This window comes from Myotis davidii, unplaced genomic scaffold (assembly GCF_000327345.1).
Source record: "Myotis davidii unplaced genomic scaffold, ASM32734v1 scaffold46, whole genome shotgun sequence".
Taxonomy (NCBI): domain Eukaryota; kingdom Metazoa; phylum Chordata; class Mammalia; order Chiroptera; family Vespertilionidae; genus Myotis; species Myotis davidii.
In genome coordinates this window covers 12012246-12025659 of record NW_006383006.1, presented here as the reverse complement: position 1 = coordinate 12025659, position 13414 = coordinate 12012246, and the positions used below count along the sequence as shown (strand labels likewise).

The 13414-nt window shown below is 41.4% G+C and overlaps 1 protein-coding gene across 1 annotated transcript in view; it reads right to left on the bottom strand.

Moving 5' to 3' along the window:
- RYR3 (ryanodine receptor 3) overlaps nt 1–13414 on the bottom strand; it is a 417605-nt gene that overhangs the window by 148401 nt on the left and 255790 nt on the right. The window contains 2 exon segments of the mRNA XM_015557536.1: nt 3067–3178; nt 4392–4572. Of these exon segments, the coding sequence (XP_015413022.1) occupies nt 3067–3178; nt 4392–4572 (293 nt within the window).

Sequence of the window (13414 nt, the reverse complement as noted above, 5' to 3'; positions counted from 1 at the left end):
GGAAAGAGAGGAGCTTTCTCTTGATATTCTAGAAGAGGTGCTACTAAGGAGGTCACTTGTTGTGACTACAATGGTCATGCAGTTATGGCATCAAGTCTCAGCAGTAAATGTGGACCCTGCTGGTGGTTCTCAGTGTGACAGCAACAAGGAGCTCTCTGGCTGTGACAGGTGTTGAGAATGTGGCCACAATTCCAGAGCCCAGAATGCTGCTGAATGTAGAAAGATTTATGAATTTTAATTTCCTAAAGAGATATTAATGCTGGGACTGGAGGTAGGCAAGAAGGGTGTAGAGAATATCCTAGAGCAGCCGTGGGCAAACTACCGCCCGCGGGCCGGATCCGGCCCGTTTGAAATGAATAAAACTAAAAAAAAAAAAAGACCATACCCTTTTATGTAATGATGTTTACTTTGAATTTATATTAGTTCACTCAAACACTCCATCTATGCTTTTGTTCCGGCCCTCTGGCCCAGTTTAAGAACCCACTGTGGCCCTGGAGTCAAAAAGTTTGCCCACCCCTGCCCTAGAGAAATTGAGAACCTGAGTGGAGCTATTCTGGGATGGATGACATGATCCATACAGCCATGAATGGGACAAGCAGCGTGGACAGGTGACAAGTATGGGGGCAACAAGTATGCTTCTGGGAGTGGGCCCTCAACAGAGAACTGAACTGCCATGAGCTCAGGATGGAATCAACCCTAGGTCAGCTGCAGGGCACGCTGGGATATGATGCACAGATGCCCTAAGGAAAGAACACCTGTGCACTCATCCTAGCTGCCATCTCTCATTCCTGTGGGTAGAGGAATAGCTGTCAGTGATGATAACATCTCCTCTCCCACCACCACTCACAGAGCAGGGCCCAGGGAAGGATTTGGCAAGGTGTGTGTGTGTGTGTGTGTGTGTGTGTGTGTGTGTGTGTGTGTTAAGTGCCAGACCAGAGGGGCAGTAAGGAAGGAACTTCTGTCCAGATGGGGCTCTGATGGTGCAGCTATCCCATGCTGCTATCTTCCTGAGAACAAGTAAACTGTGTAACTTGTTTTCTGAAGTGATGACAGGTGAGCAGGGGAACTGACATCCCCACAATGAAGACTGTAGGACACCTAGCATTTCCCTGGCTCCCTTCCAGTTTCCTTCATTTGTTTAAGGCACAGAAATAAAAAGATGAACCCATGTTACTGTTTTATCATAGTAGGAATTAGAATTCTAAGGATTCTGATCAGCCTTCTTTATCAAGTTTTTGACTTTCTTCTAACAACAGTACTTTTGATCTAGATTCTTCCATGTTGGAATCATTTCCCTAAACATGTGTCGATGGATTTGCAAATGGGCTAGACTGTGCATTAAGCAAGACCCATGAAATCCTGGAAGAAAGGTAAGCGTGGACTCTTTAATGTAGTGTCCTAAACTACAGGCGATGACCAATTAGTGGGCTGTAAAATCAAGTTAGTGGGCTGTGACCAGCATTAAAGAGCACAAGAGCATTAAAGAATAGAAGAAATTAGAGTGCAATGTCCATAATAAGGATAAATTTTGTTGTGGGAATATACCTATACTAGGCGGCAATGTAAATTATATTTCTTACTATGATCAAATTAAATTGTTTTGGTCAAAAAGTTTAAAAGCCACTACTTTAATGGGTTCTGTTTTTCATTAGTATTAAAAAATGTAACCCACCCACTTGGCAGTGACCAATTACACAATCTCATCAACACCAGATACGGCTGTTTATGTCAACCTAATCTGCATTGCAAGTGCTTTTGGGAGATGCTCTGTAATAATCCCAGTGCAGTGAGCACTACAGAGAGAGGCAGGCAGGAGCCAGAGCCCAATGAGCAAGCCAAGCAGTTCTTTCAAAGAATTATCAAGTTTTTTTTTTAAATTTAAATTTTCTGTTGTCATAAAATAAGCAGTTATTTCCCCTCTCACTTATGACGTGAGACCTTATGTGAAAGGAGGCCACTTTCTCTCAGCCCACAGCAGAGGTAAAAAAGGGAAGAGGAAAAACACGTTTTAAGGTCAAAACTGGAAATCTGAGAAGACATTCCATGAAAACATCCCTTTTTGGCACGTCTATAAACTTACCTCTGGGAAGTAACCATGGATTCTGGGAAGAGACTACTTTCCTGGTGCCATGGTCATAAAGGAAATAGGGTTTTCCATGTGGAGTAGCCTGATGGCCACCATCAAAATCAACTTGGGAAATAGAAACAGACTCACAGATACAGAGAACAGACTGAGGGTTGCCAGAGGGAAGGGGGTTGGAGGACTGGGTGAAAAAGGTGAAGGGATTGAGGACAGATTGGTAGTTACAAAATAGTCATGCGATGTAAAGTACAGCATAGGGAATACAGTCAATAATACTGTAATAACTTCTAGTATGTACAGTGTGAGGTGGGTACTTGAAATATTGATGGAATCACTTTGTAAAGTATATGATTGTCCAACCACTATGCTGTACACCTGAAATGAATACAGAATAATATTGAATGTAAACTGTAATTGAAAAAGAAAAAAAAGGGAAAATCATAAAAAATGAGGTAAGTTGGGTAACATTTTGAAGAAATTGAGGCATATTGAATATAATTTTGGGGGGGCTTTTGAAGCAGGATATGGGGAGGATACACCCAACTAGTGCCACAGAGAAATCACATGACGCAGAGATTTGCCCAGGAGTCATTCTTTAGTCGCACTTTGAGCACATCATGAGAAGGCAGGGTTCTTTGGAAAAGACAATAATGTGGGGGAAAATAGAAGACAGATGGAAAAAAGGAAGACTAAATATTAGATGGTTTGTCTTCACAGAAGAAACCAGGAGTCTGCAGGAGCTGAACAGGGCTGCTGAAGACAGCCAGGAGACAGAGCCGACTCAATAGCAGGTAACACACACACATTCCCTAGAAAGCTACAGAGTCAGGTACTAGAGCTGTAAGCTACTTTTTATGTTAGCTAAAAGGAGCTGAGAGAACGTCATGCCAGCACATGCCAGAAGAAGAACTTACATTCAGAAAATCTACAGTGCTCTTGGATCAAGCCCCTCAAAGTTGCCCTCTGAGAGCTCGATTACTCACGTGCATTTCAGGAGCACAGCGGCCCAGTAGATCTATAAGAGCTGAATAAAATGACATAATTGCATTGCCCATGTGTACGATCTCTTCTTCGTCTTCACTGTCTTCTGTGATGCTGAGAAAGAACCAGCACAAAGAGGTATGAGGAAGCCTGGCAGGTATGGCCATGGCCATGTCATTAGACACGAGCTACTTGATATGAAAATGCTCTGTTCATCCTGTGCATCAGCATCCTTTCCCTTGGACACCTTTTCTCCCCCCAGAAGCCAACCAGGTGGTTTTAGGCACTAAGTTCAAAGGACCTAAATAATCATCCATGACATTCCTAGAGTCCCATGAACTTCAAGGCACGTGTACTGACATCAGCTATCATTCAGACCCTATACATTCATGGCGAGGCACCAAAATCCCCATAGTTCCTACTAACCATTCCTTCCCCTTTCCTTCCTGAACACACATGGAACACATTGAACAAGGAGTCAGGAGGGCTGCGTCCATGTTCTGGCTCTGTTGCTAACAAGCGAGATAACTCTGGGCCTCAGTTTTTTCTCATGTTACATGAGGGAGTTGGTACAGCTTATGTTTTAGGTTCTTTCTAGTTCTACTAGGTCACCTGCCAGAATAAATCACAAAAAAGAAAAAAAATCCAAACAGCTGGAGAGTTATCTCTGAGTTCTACCCACTCTCTAGATTCTGGGGTCTAATCCAGAGGCTGTGATTGAAGAAAGAGACATGGACATAAGACATAATGAAAGAAAAGTCACAAGGCAATCCTCCAATGCAGCAATTATCTCCTTAACCTTTAAATACCAAGATTATTGAAGCTGTGATGTTTCATATTTGGCAGTTCTCATTTTTACCTAAAGAATCAAATAAAAATACTTTCAGAAGAGGAAGTATTAAAAGTGAGGTATGAGATGAAAAACTGAGGTTTAAAATACTGAAGGGAACAGTCTGGATTTAGACAACTATGGTAAACTTGTTGGTCCAGGCTTTTTAGCCTCTGCACAGCTTCCCCTGTGATGATGCTGTAGGGAGGACAGTGTTGGTGAGAAGAGCTGGCCAGACTTCTCGATTTGCCAATTGGTCTGAGTGGAGTAAGAAAAATGGAGGCAGGTGAAGGTGATATTGTTCACTGGACTAACTGGAAGAGTGAAGACAGCAAAGTGCTTGACAAAGTGATTTAAAATGTTTTCACCACAACTGTACAGAACCTGTGCTTCCTCTAGCAGGGGAAGTTATTGACACATCTTTAATGATTCATGTCCTGATGATATTTGGAAGCTCACCAACTAGATCCATACCAGACAGCAATTCCATTCACTTACACTTCTCTCTTGTATCCCTGAGAGGGGAGGTCGAGGGCTGGGTTCTCAGCGATCTTAATGGCACCCTGCATGGCTGCCAACAGACCATTTCCTCCTTCACCACGTAGGGCCGGGCCGAAGCACTCAGGGCGTCTGATGAGCAGCTTGACCACGACACTGGCATTTTCTTCCACACTTTCACCTATGGAAAGAGGCATTGTTTCTTCTCACTGGGAAGGACAACCCCAGGATCTATTTCTAATCGATGAGGCTGGGAGAACAGCATTTGACTGAGCTTGCCACTCACTCTTTTTTTTTTTAATCCTCACCTGAGGATATGTTTTTCCATTGCTTTTTAGAGAGAGTGAAAGGGAGGGAGGAGGAGGAAGAGAGAAAGAGAGAAAAACAACCAATGTGAGAAAGACACTTCAATTGAATGCCTCCATACGACCTTGACCAGGGGTTGGCAATCTAACCCACAACCTAGGTACACGCCCTTGACCAGTTATCAAATCCTTGACTTTTTAGTGTGTGGGCCAATGCTCTACCCATTAAGCAACACTGGCCATGGTGCCACTCACTCTTAAGATCAGAAGGTAACATTGATGGAAAGAAAGATGAGCTTTGATAAATGAGGTCAGAATTTATAGGTTGGAATTTGTTTATTTGAAGTATTACAATTTACCAATATAGAATAACATCTTGCTTTTTTTTCCAAATATATTTTATTGATTTTTTACAGAGAGGAAGGGAGAGGGATAGAGAGTTAGAAACATTGATGAGAGAGAAACATTGATCAGCTGCCTCCTGCACACCTCCCACTGGGGATGTGCCAGCAACCAAGGTACATGCCCTTGACCGGAATCGAACCGGGGACCCTTCAGTCCGCAGGCCGATGCTCTATCCACTGAGACAAACTGGTTAGGGTGACATCTTGCTTTTAAGTTAGGATTTTGTGCTATTCAGATTATTTCACCATCTTTAGGTCCTCAGAGGGCAAGAAATACACCACAGAGTCTCCCACCAATTACAGACTAATTCATGGTTGACTTAGAGAATAAAAAAACTTTATATATTTGCTAACTCCTTGAGGAGCACTTAAAAGGTATTTCCTTCCTTCTGTGAGTGCAGGTAAAAGAGTAACTCAAGCTGATGTGCCTCAATCAACCTGTGAGAGGTGAAATATTAGCTCCTGAGCTATAGTCTCAGTCTAGTACCTGCCCCAGAACAACCAGGCTGGATCTCTGGGCCTTCCTGAAATAATTTCTCCATGAAATAAATCTACTTGGTAAAGTTGCCTTCGTTATACTTAAAATAGCTCTGTGGGAAGCTAAAGGTTGGAGAATTATACTCTACAGGTATTTTTCTTTGGAAGAACCATAGACCACCGAAGAAGTGATTAAGCAGTGGAGCTGTCACATGTAGAAAGGGACAGAGCCAATACAAAAGCAGTTTGACAGCTGTTCAAACAACTCCATAAAACACACCTTCTGTCTCAGATAAAATCTGAATTTGTGTCTGAGAATTTATCTCTCAGACAAAACTCAAATACAATACTTTTTGATGTTATATATTGGATGGAGCTTGAAGAAAAACTCTTCCACAAAATCTTTAGATACTTCTTGGAGGATTGAGCTCTATAATAGAGGTTGCATCCTGACATGCTGTTGTATTAAATACTTATTCTTGCATAAAAATTACCTTAACTCATAGCAGGCTAGAATAGTAAGTATTCATTATCTTACAGTTTCTGTAGGTCAGGAATACTGGAGTGACTAAGCAAGGTGGTCTTGGCCTGAGACCTCCTGTGAGATTGTAGCCAAGATGCTGGCCAGGACTGCAGTCTTCTGAAGGCCTGACTGGACGTGGAGGATCAGCTTCCACACTCACGCACATAGATGTTGGCAGGAGGCCTCAGTTCCTCACCATGTGCACCGCTCCATTGGGTGGCTTGAGTGTTCTCATGGCATGACAGCTGGATCCCCACAAAGCAAATGACTCAAGAGGGGGAGCAGGCAGAAGTCGCAATGCCTCTTACAGTTTTGACACACACCATTTTCTGCCATATTCTATTCATTAGAAGTGATTCTCTGTGTCCAGTTCACACTAAGCAGAAAAACAATCAGGCTTCATCTTTTGAAGAGTGGGGCACTGAAAAATCTACACGTACATTTTAAAAACCATCAGGGAAGTTTAAATTCTGTTTAATAACAATTTTTATGAATCAACTTAGAAATGTTGTGAGCAGCGCATCAGTATGAGAACCCAGAAAACCTGTCCTTTCAGTTCAGCCTTTTAGCAAATCACAGTGTGAGTATGCATTCTGCACAATCTCACTGGTCTCACCTGCGCTGTTGTGATATTCATACCTTTTCTAGAGTGAGTCTATTAGTTTAACTTATGTGCAGATATTTCTCTCATAATGTCCAAGATTCACAGGGGCTGAGCTTGCTGTCCAATGCTTGAAATTAGCTTGTGCTCATCTCCCACTTGAACTCATACTTGAACATATTTGATGGGTCTTACAGCCCTGGAGAGCCTATGTCCCAGCCATAGTCCTTCTTGGTCCAGAGGTTGGCCTGCTGATATCCTTTCTTTTAAAAAATTACTCAATCTTTTAAATTTAAGCTAAAATTCAAGACTGTAAATATATCCCTTTAAGCTTTATAACTGTGTAAGTTGATTCTGAAAAATTTTCATTAAACTGAATTTAAACAGCCCATCAGTATGCATTCATTGCTTTATATTTCAATCCTTCAAAAAGAAGCTAACATTTTTGTAAAGAAGTTTTTCTTCAAGTTTTATCTAATGTATAACATCAAAAAAGAATTTGTTTTTATTAAACCAGAATCCATTTGAGGAAAGTTCTGAGGAGATGCTAAAAGGGTAAAATAATCACAATAATGGTATGGCAGAAAGAACCAATGAAGAGAGAAACCAAGGGGAGTTTGAGTGACATTGTGCAATTTGCAGAAAAGCTCAAATAAAGTTATGATGCTAAGTCCTAAGGTTATGCTTTCCTATTAGTTGAAACTAAAATCTGTATCTGATAGAATTTAATCACAGGAGAGATACTTAAAGAAAAGCACCAAGAATGCAATATATTTGAAAGCGAATATTCTTAGTCATAGGTAAACTCATAGTTCACTACTTTAAAATGCTTTTGACCCCCAAAACTTATCAAGTACCCTCCCAGTATCATTTTTCATTTTAAGAATAATGAAGCTAGCTCTTCTACCATGTAAGAACACAGCAAGAAGACACCAAATTTGCTGGGCCCTTGATCTTGAACTTTGTGGTCTCTATAACTATAAGAAATAAATTTCTATTTTTATATAAAAAATAAGAATAATGAAGCTAAAACTGAAATGTCCAGTGTTAAAATAAGAATGCTCTTTTCCTTCTCATTCCCTTGATATAAGCCCTTGACCTAGGCAACTCCATTTCATCCTTCAGAACAAGCTTGAACTTGGAAGTCCCAGAAGACCTGGTCTTTTCAAACATCTGTTCCTCTTCCTTGAAGCGTTGAATACAAGTATAACTAATTGTATCTGTTTGTGTTGGTTTTTCTCACTAGACTGTAAATTTAATAAGAGCAGGGCATTATGTCTGAACTATCTAACTCTGTATGTTCAAGCATCCTGTTAACACCCTCCCCCCATTAATCAGTTTATTTAATTATTGTACCGATTATTTACTAGTAAGTTGTCAGGATGGAAACACTTGTGGATCAGCCAGCCTTTACCAGTGTGCTGAGTTCAATTTAGCTCTTCACATTGTCATCAGCATCATGGAATTTGATGGGACATGTGCTGCAGACCAATTCCAGCATAACAGCAGGGCTGCATCTGGGAATGGCTGAAGGCATTTCCCCAAACCTGAATAGGATACATTAAATTGATTGTGGCTGCCAGATAGCCAAAAGGCATCTTAATCTACATGTTATTGCCTCCTACTGGCCAAATACCTGAACAGCCGTAGGCTAATTCCCCCATTCTGACAATGGACTCTGTACCAAACCCTGGTCCTTTGAAGTGTATATCTCTGCCTTGCCTCAGGACAAGTTGTGTTAATAAAAAACATGGGGTCCTGGGGACGAGGAGAACCTAAGACCTTAGACATAAGACCTTAGAACTTAGCTCCTTTAGCTAAGCTCCTCTGACCCCCAAATACCTTTCAAAATTATATCTCGTCTCCAGACTCTTTATTAGTCTCTGGATTCCTATTTAATCTACGCACAGCTTTCTCCAGATTCCTGAACCCTTCTTGATGCTGGGACAAGAACTTCGGCAACATGGACCACAATGTGCAAAAGACTTTGTAAAAAGAAATAGGCTATGAGTTCTATACTGAGTTTGCTATTGAAATTCATTTGCCATTTTAGCCTTATTTTATCTGAATCCCAGGTTCAGATCTAAGCCAATTAGGTTGGCTCTACCAACTGACCCAGGAAGCCATTCCTTGATTAATGAATAGTGGGGGATAGAGAGGGTAGCCTGCAGGAGGAAGGAACTAAAGTGCAACCACTGATACTAATTACTAGTAGAGAGGAGACTATGGAAAAGAATTTCCAAAGGCTTCAGAAGGTACAGAGAATGGCATGATTAGAAGAAAGAGAGAACATTCTCTTCTTAATTACCTGTAGCTTAGCAGGCTGGACTGCCAACCAAATCCACTGTAGGGAAGATGAATATTGACCCTGAGGGCATTTTTCAAGGGAGTGAGCGATCTGAGGTAAATTAAGTTTTGCCCAAGGGCTTACAACAATGCTTTTGCTTGAGTTCCAAAAAGAATAAAGCTTCATAACAGTGTGACTATTCACAGTGACTTTCTTCAAAGGCTCTGAACACTGTCTTCACATTACATCTTCTTTTCCACATTCCCAAGACATTGGATGGAAATAGAATGATTGCCTGTTTTATACCCTTAAGCAGTCATTCTCACCACAGGGACAATTAGTAGGGATGCAATGGTTTTCTCTTTAGTCCATAGCCTTCCTTACTCTCTATATTCTCACTACAGTCTCTGTTCTAAGGTCCTTTACCTGAAATTTTATCTGTTTGTGTTGGTTTTTCTCACTAGACTGTAAATTTAATAAGAGCAGGGCATTATGTCTGAACTATCTAACTTTGTATGTTCAAGCATCTTGTTAACACCTGGCATATAACAGGTATTCAGAAAATATCTTCCAAACAAATGAAAAGACTCCATTGAGACTCAAGATGGAAGCTTGAAATGATTGGATGGAAAGTGGAGGGTGACCATGCATCACTACACCAGGCCAATTATTAGCCTCTGTTTACAAGAACTTGATTTCTCAGATTTCAGTTAGTCCTAAGGAAGTGAACATATCCTCACTCAAGTCCCAGTGCAATAAGGGAGGTCACTGGGGGCCCCGCATGAACGAATCTAGAGGTGCTCTCATTCAGTTAATTTAGAGAATCACAAGGCAGAGGTGGTGGTTGGGACCCAGTACCTTTTCTTAAAGTGCCAACTTTAATATGGTGGTAGGAAATTTGTATAAACAAATTAGTGAAAGTAGGTAAGACATAAAATAACCCCCTTAGTGCTTGGGAAGGGAGCTGAAGACGTGTCAATAAATTACTGTGACAGAATAGAGAAAACAGGGCTTGATGGCACATTTGATCATTAATCCAACCACTCATTGCTCCTGTATTACATGCCAGTAGCTGATCCAGGAACAATGAGAAAGTAGTGAAGACGACAGTTAAGCCTGGACAACAGAATGAGACAAGTGGAACAGGGCCACCCCAGCAGGTCCACAGGCCTACAGCAGAGCTTTCCAGCCAACTTGCAGATATGTGAGCAAAAAACACATGCTTCATAGTATATGTCAGTGAGATTATGAAGTTATTTGTTGTGTAGCAGAGGCTGATTGATACAGTGGTGAGAGCAGAAGTGGGGAAACCAGTTTTCCTGCAACTGTAGTGGTCCAGGTGGAAGATAATGATAGTGTGGGGAAGTATGTGGCCAGTGGAGGTGGTGAGAAGTCAGTAAACTTCAGATATATTTTAGGCATTGAATCAACAGAATTCTTGATGGGTTGAATGTGGGAAAAAGTTGAATCAAGGATGCCTTCTAAGATTTGACTTGAATATCTACAAAGTTAGCCCTGCTAGTGAGAAAGATGGGAAATCTATGAGAAGAATAGGTTTGGGTAGATAATTATAAATTCAGCTATAAGATGTACAGAATTTGAGATGCTTGTCCAACTGCCAAGTGGAAATATCAAGTAGGCCACTAGATACACAAGTCTGGGGCTCAGGGAAGAAGAAAGGATGGAAACGTACATTGGGGGATGATCCGCATTTATGTGGAATTTGAAGCCAAGGGACTAAATGAAAATTTACAGGGCAGACTGACATAATAACCCCAAAATTATGGAGACCAGTACTCAATCCCAGAATCATGCTACAATTTTGCCCAGGTGTCTAGAATTTGGGGGCCCTATGGATTTTTCATGAAGTATGTGAAATAAAACTTGGGTGATATGGGAGCCTGAAATCAGAACTGAGGAATGCTCTGCTAGAATAGAATCCACCTGTTAAATATGGGCATTCTCATCACATTGATGAAGATAACTTTGTGATGAGCTCACAATATTGTCATTTTGTGTGAATAGTTTTAATGCAGTAGTTTTTGTACTGCTTTACTATTTCATTTAAAATGCACAATTTTACTTAGGTATCAGACTTCATTTACCATTCTTATCAATAAAATGACTGATAAAGAACTCATATATACATATGGGTTTTGGATGTCTGAGCCCATTGCCAAGCTGCTCAGCCACCCGGCTGCTGGGACCAGCCAAGATGTGGGGAAGAACTGCTGTGCAATTTACTGAGCATGAAAAGAACAGGGCAAACATCTTTTCACTCAGGCACAGATTTCCTGACTTTGGTTCTCTGGGCATTGGTTGGCCAGTGTCTTCTTTGAGTAATTTATTTTCTATGACTTGTGTTGTTTTGTCTACTTATTTCTGGGATTTGGTGCTGTTTTACTTTGAGATTTTATAGATGGAGTCACATTTCCTTTCCTTTGTCTTTATAAGCCTTTACCTGACCCCACTGAATGATTTCCTTCACCTTCTCAGGCACAGAGATTCAGGAGGTCCAATGGGAAAATGAAGGAGGTGGGGAAGAAGAGAATGCACATGCCTTATAACAGGTGAGATGGTGTAACACAGATGTTAAGTACCCGACCCCTGCTGGCCGTATCTCAAGTATGTCTCAGATTCTACCTTCTCCTCTTACTCTTTTCTTCTTTTTCTTCTTCTTTTTTTTTAACAGGAGGAGCGCCCAGTGGGGAGGAGGGAGGAAAGGGAGGTGCTGCCTCTTTCCTTTCCTCCCTCCTCCCCACTGCTCTCCTCTTACTCTTGAGTACAACACTGTTATTCATAATTGTCTCACTGTTATTTAAATATTTTACATTTGTTAATGTTTTGAAAATTTGCTGAATCTTTCCAAATGCATTGTAAATTTGAGAATAAGCCTAACCATCCCCAGTCTTCAGTACCAATCATACTGAAGAATGGTTATTATGTCCTTTCCTACACTAAAAACATGAATACCAACTATGTCTTTCAAAGCTAATGTGCCACTTTGTACACTTGACCCTAAAAGAATTTTCCAGCCTTATTGAGATACTAGAGGCCCGGTGAACAAAAATTCGTGCACTTGGAGTGGAGGGTCCCTCAGCCTGGCCTGCACCCTCTCACAGTCCGGGACCCCTGGGGGATATCCACCTGCTGGCTTAGGCCCACTTCCTGGGGGATCAGGCCTAAACTGGCAGTCAGACATCCCTCTGGCAGCCCAGGAGCCCTCAGGGGATGTCTACTCCAGCGGGCCTAAGCCATCAGTTGGACATTCTTAGCACTGCCAAGGAGGCGAGAGAGGCTCCTGCCACTACCGCTGTGCTCACAGACTTAGGAAGGTTGAGAACCACTGTTCTAGAGTATGTCTCTTGTCAGTTCTCACAGATTCTCATATAATCTTCACATGTCATGTGATGGATGTGCAAGTTATGATCACTGATGATAAATCTGCCCAGAGGAATTCAGCAAAGCTAGGAGATACTGTGTTTTCAACAACCAAGTTTGTAGCCTGGGAAATATATCACTGAAACACTCCAAGGATTCAAAGAAAGCACAGAAGAACTTTTCCCTTCTTCTTGCAGATTAGTAAGAAATCCATTACTTCTTGGAAGCTATGTTAGGAAGGGATTAATCAGGCACCCAGACATATCTGGGTCTAGACTGATTATAGAATTTGCAACTGCCGAGTAAATAGAAGCTTCCGAACTTCATTATTCTCAGAGTGAAACACACCCCAAGGCTTCCAGCTAGCTAATAAAAATAAAGTAGAGAAAATTATATACTTTAAGAAGTTCTTTTAAAGACAAATCTTGTTTAAGAAGATTTAATACAAACATTAAGAATGACTAGGAACATAATGTTATAAATAAGTTTCCAATTTTGTTACTTTGATAGAGCAAGAACTTTTGACTTGGCTTTAAAAAATGTGTTTAAGAAAGCATTAGCACAAAACAGTAATTTAATAATGCCACTGTTTTTGACAAGCTCAAAGGAAAAAATGCTGTTTCTCCTTGTTCATTATGGAGACAGTGCTACGAAGACAATATTGCATAATGATTGGACTGTTGTTTGGTCAACTAAAGCCAAACATCCTCAGTACATACAAATCCTACGAGCTGTATGATTCAGGGCAAATAGGTACACTCATTTTCCTTATTTTACAGAGAGCATAAGGAAGGTAAGTGTACCCATTTCAATAGATTTTTGTATTATGTAAGTTAACTAGAGGCCCCATGCACGAATTCGTACACCAGTGGAGTCCCTTGGCCTGGCCTGTGGGATCAGGCCAAAACTGGCTCTCCGACATCCCCTGAGGGGTCCTGGATTTCAAGAGGGCGCAGGCCAGGCTGAGAGACCCCACCAGTGCACAGTCGGGGTCAGGGAGGGACACAGGAGGTTGGCCAGTGGGGGAGGGACCACGGAAGGGCTC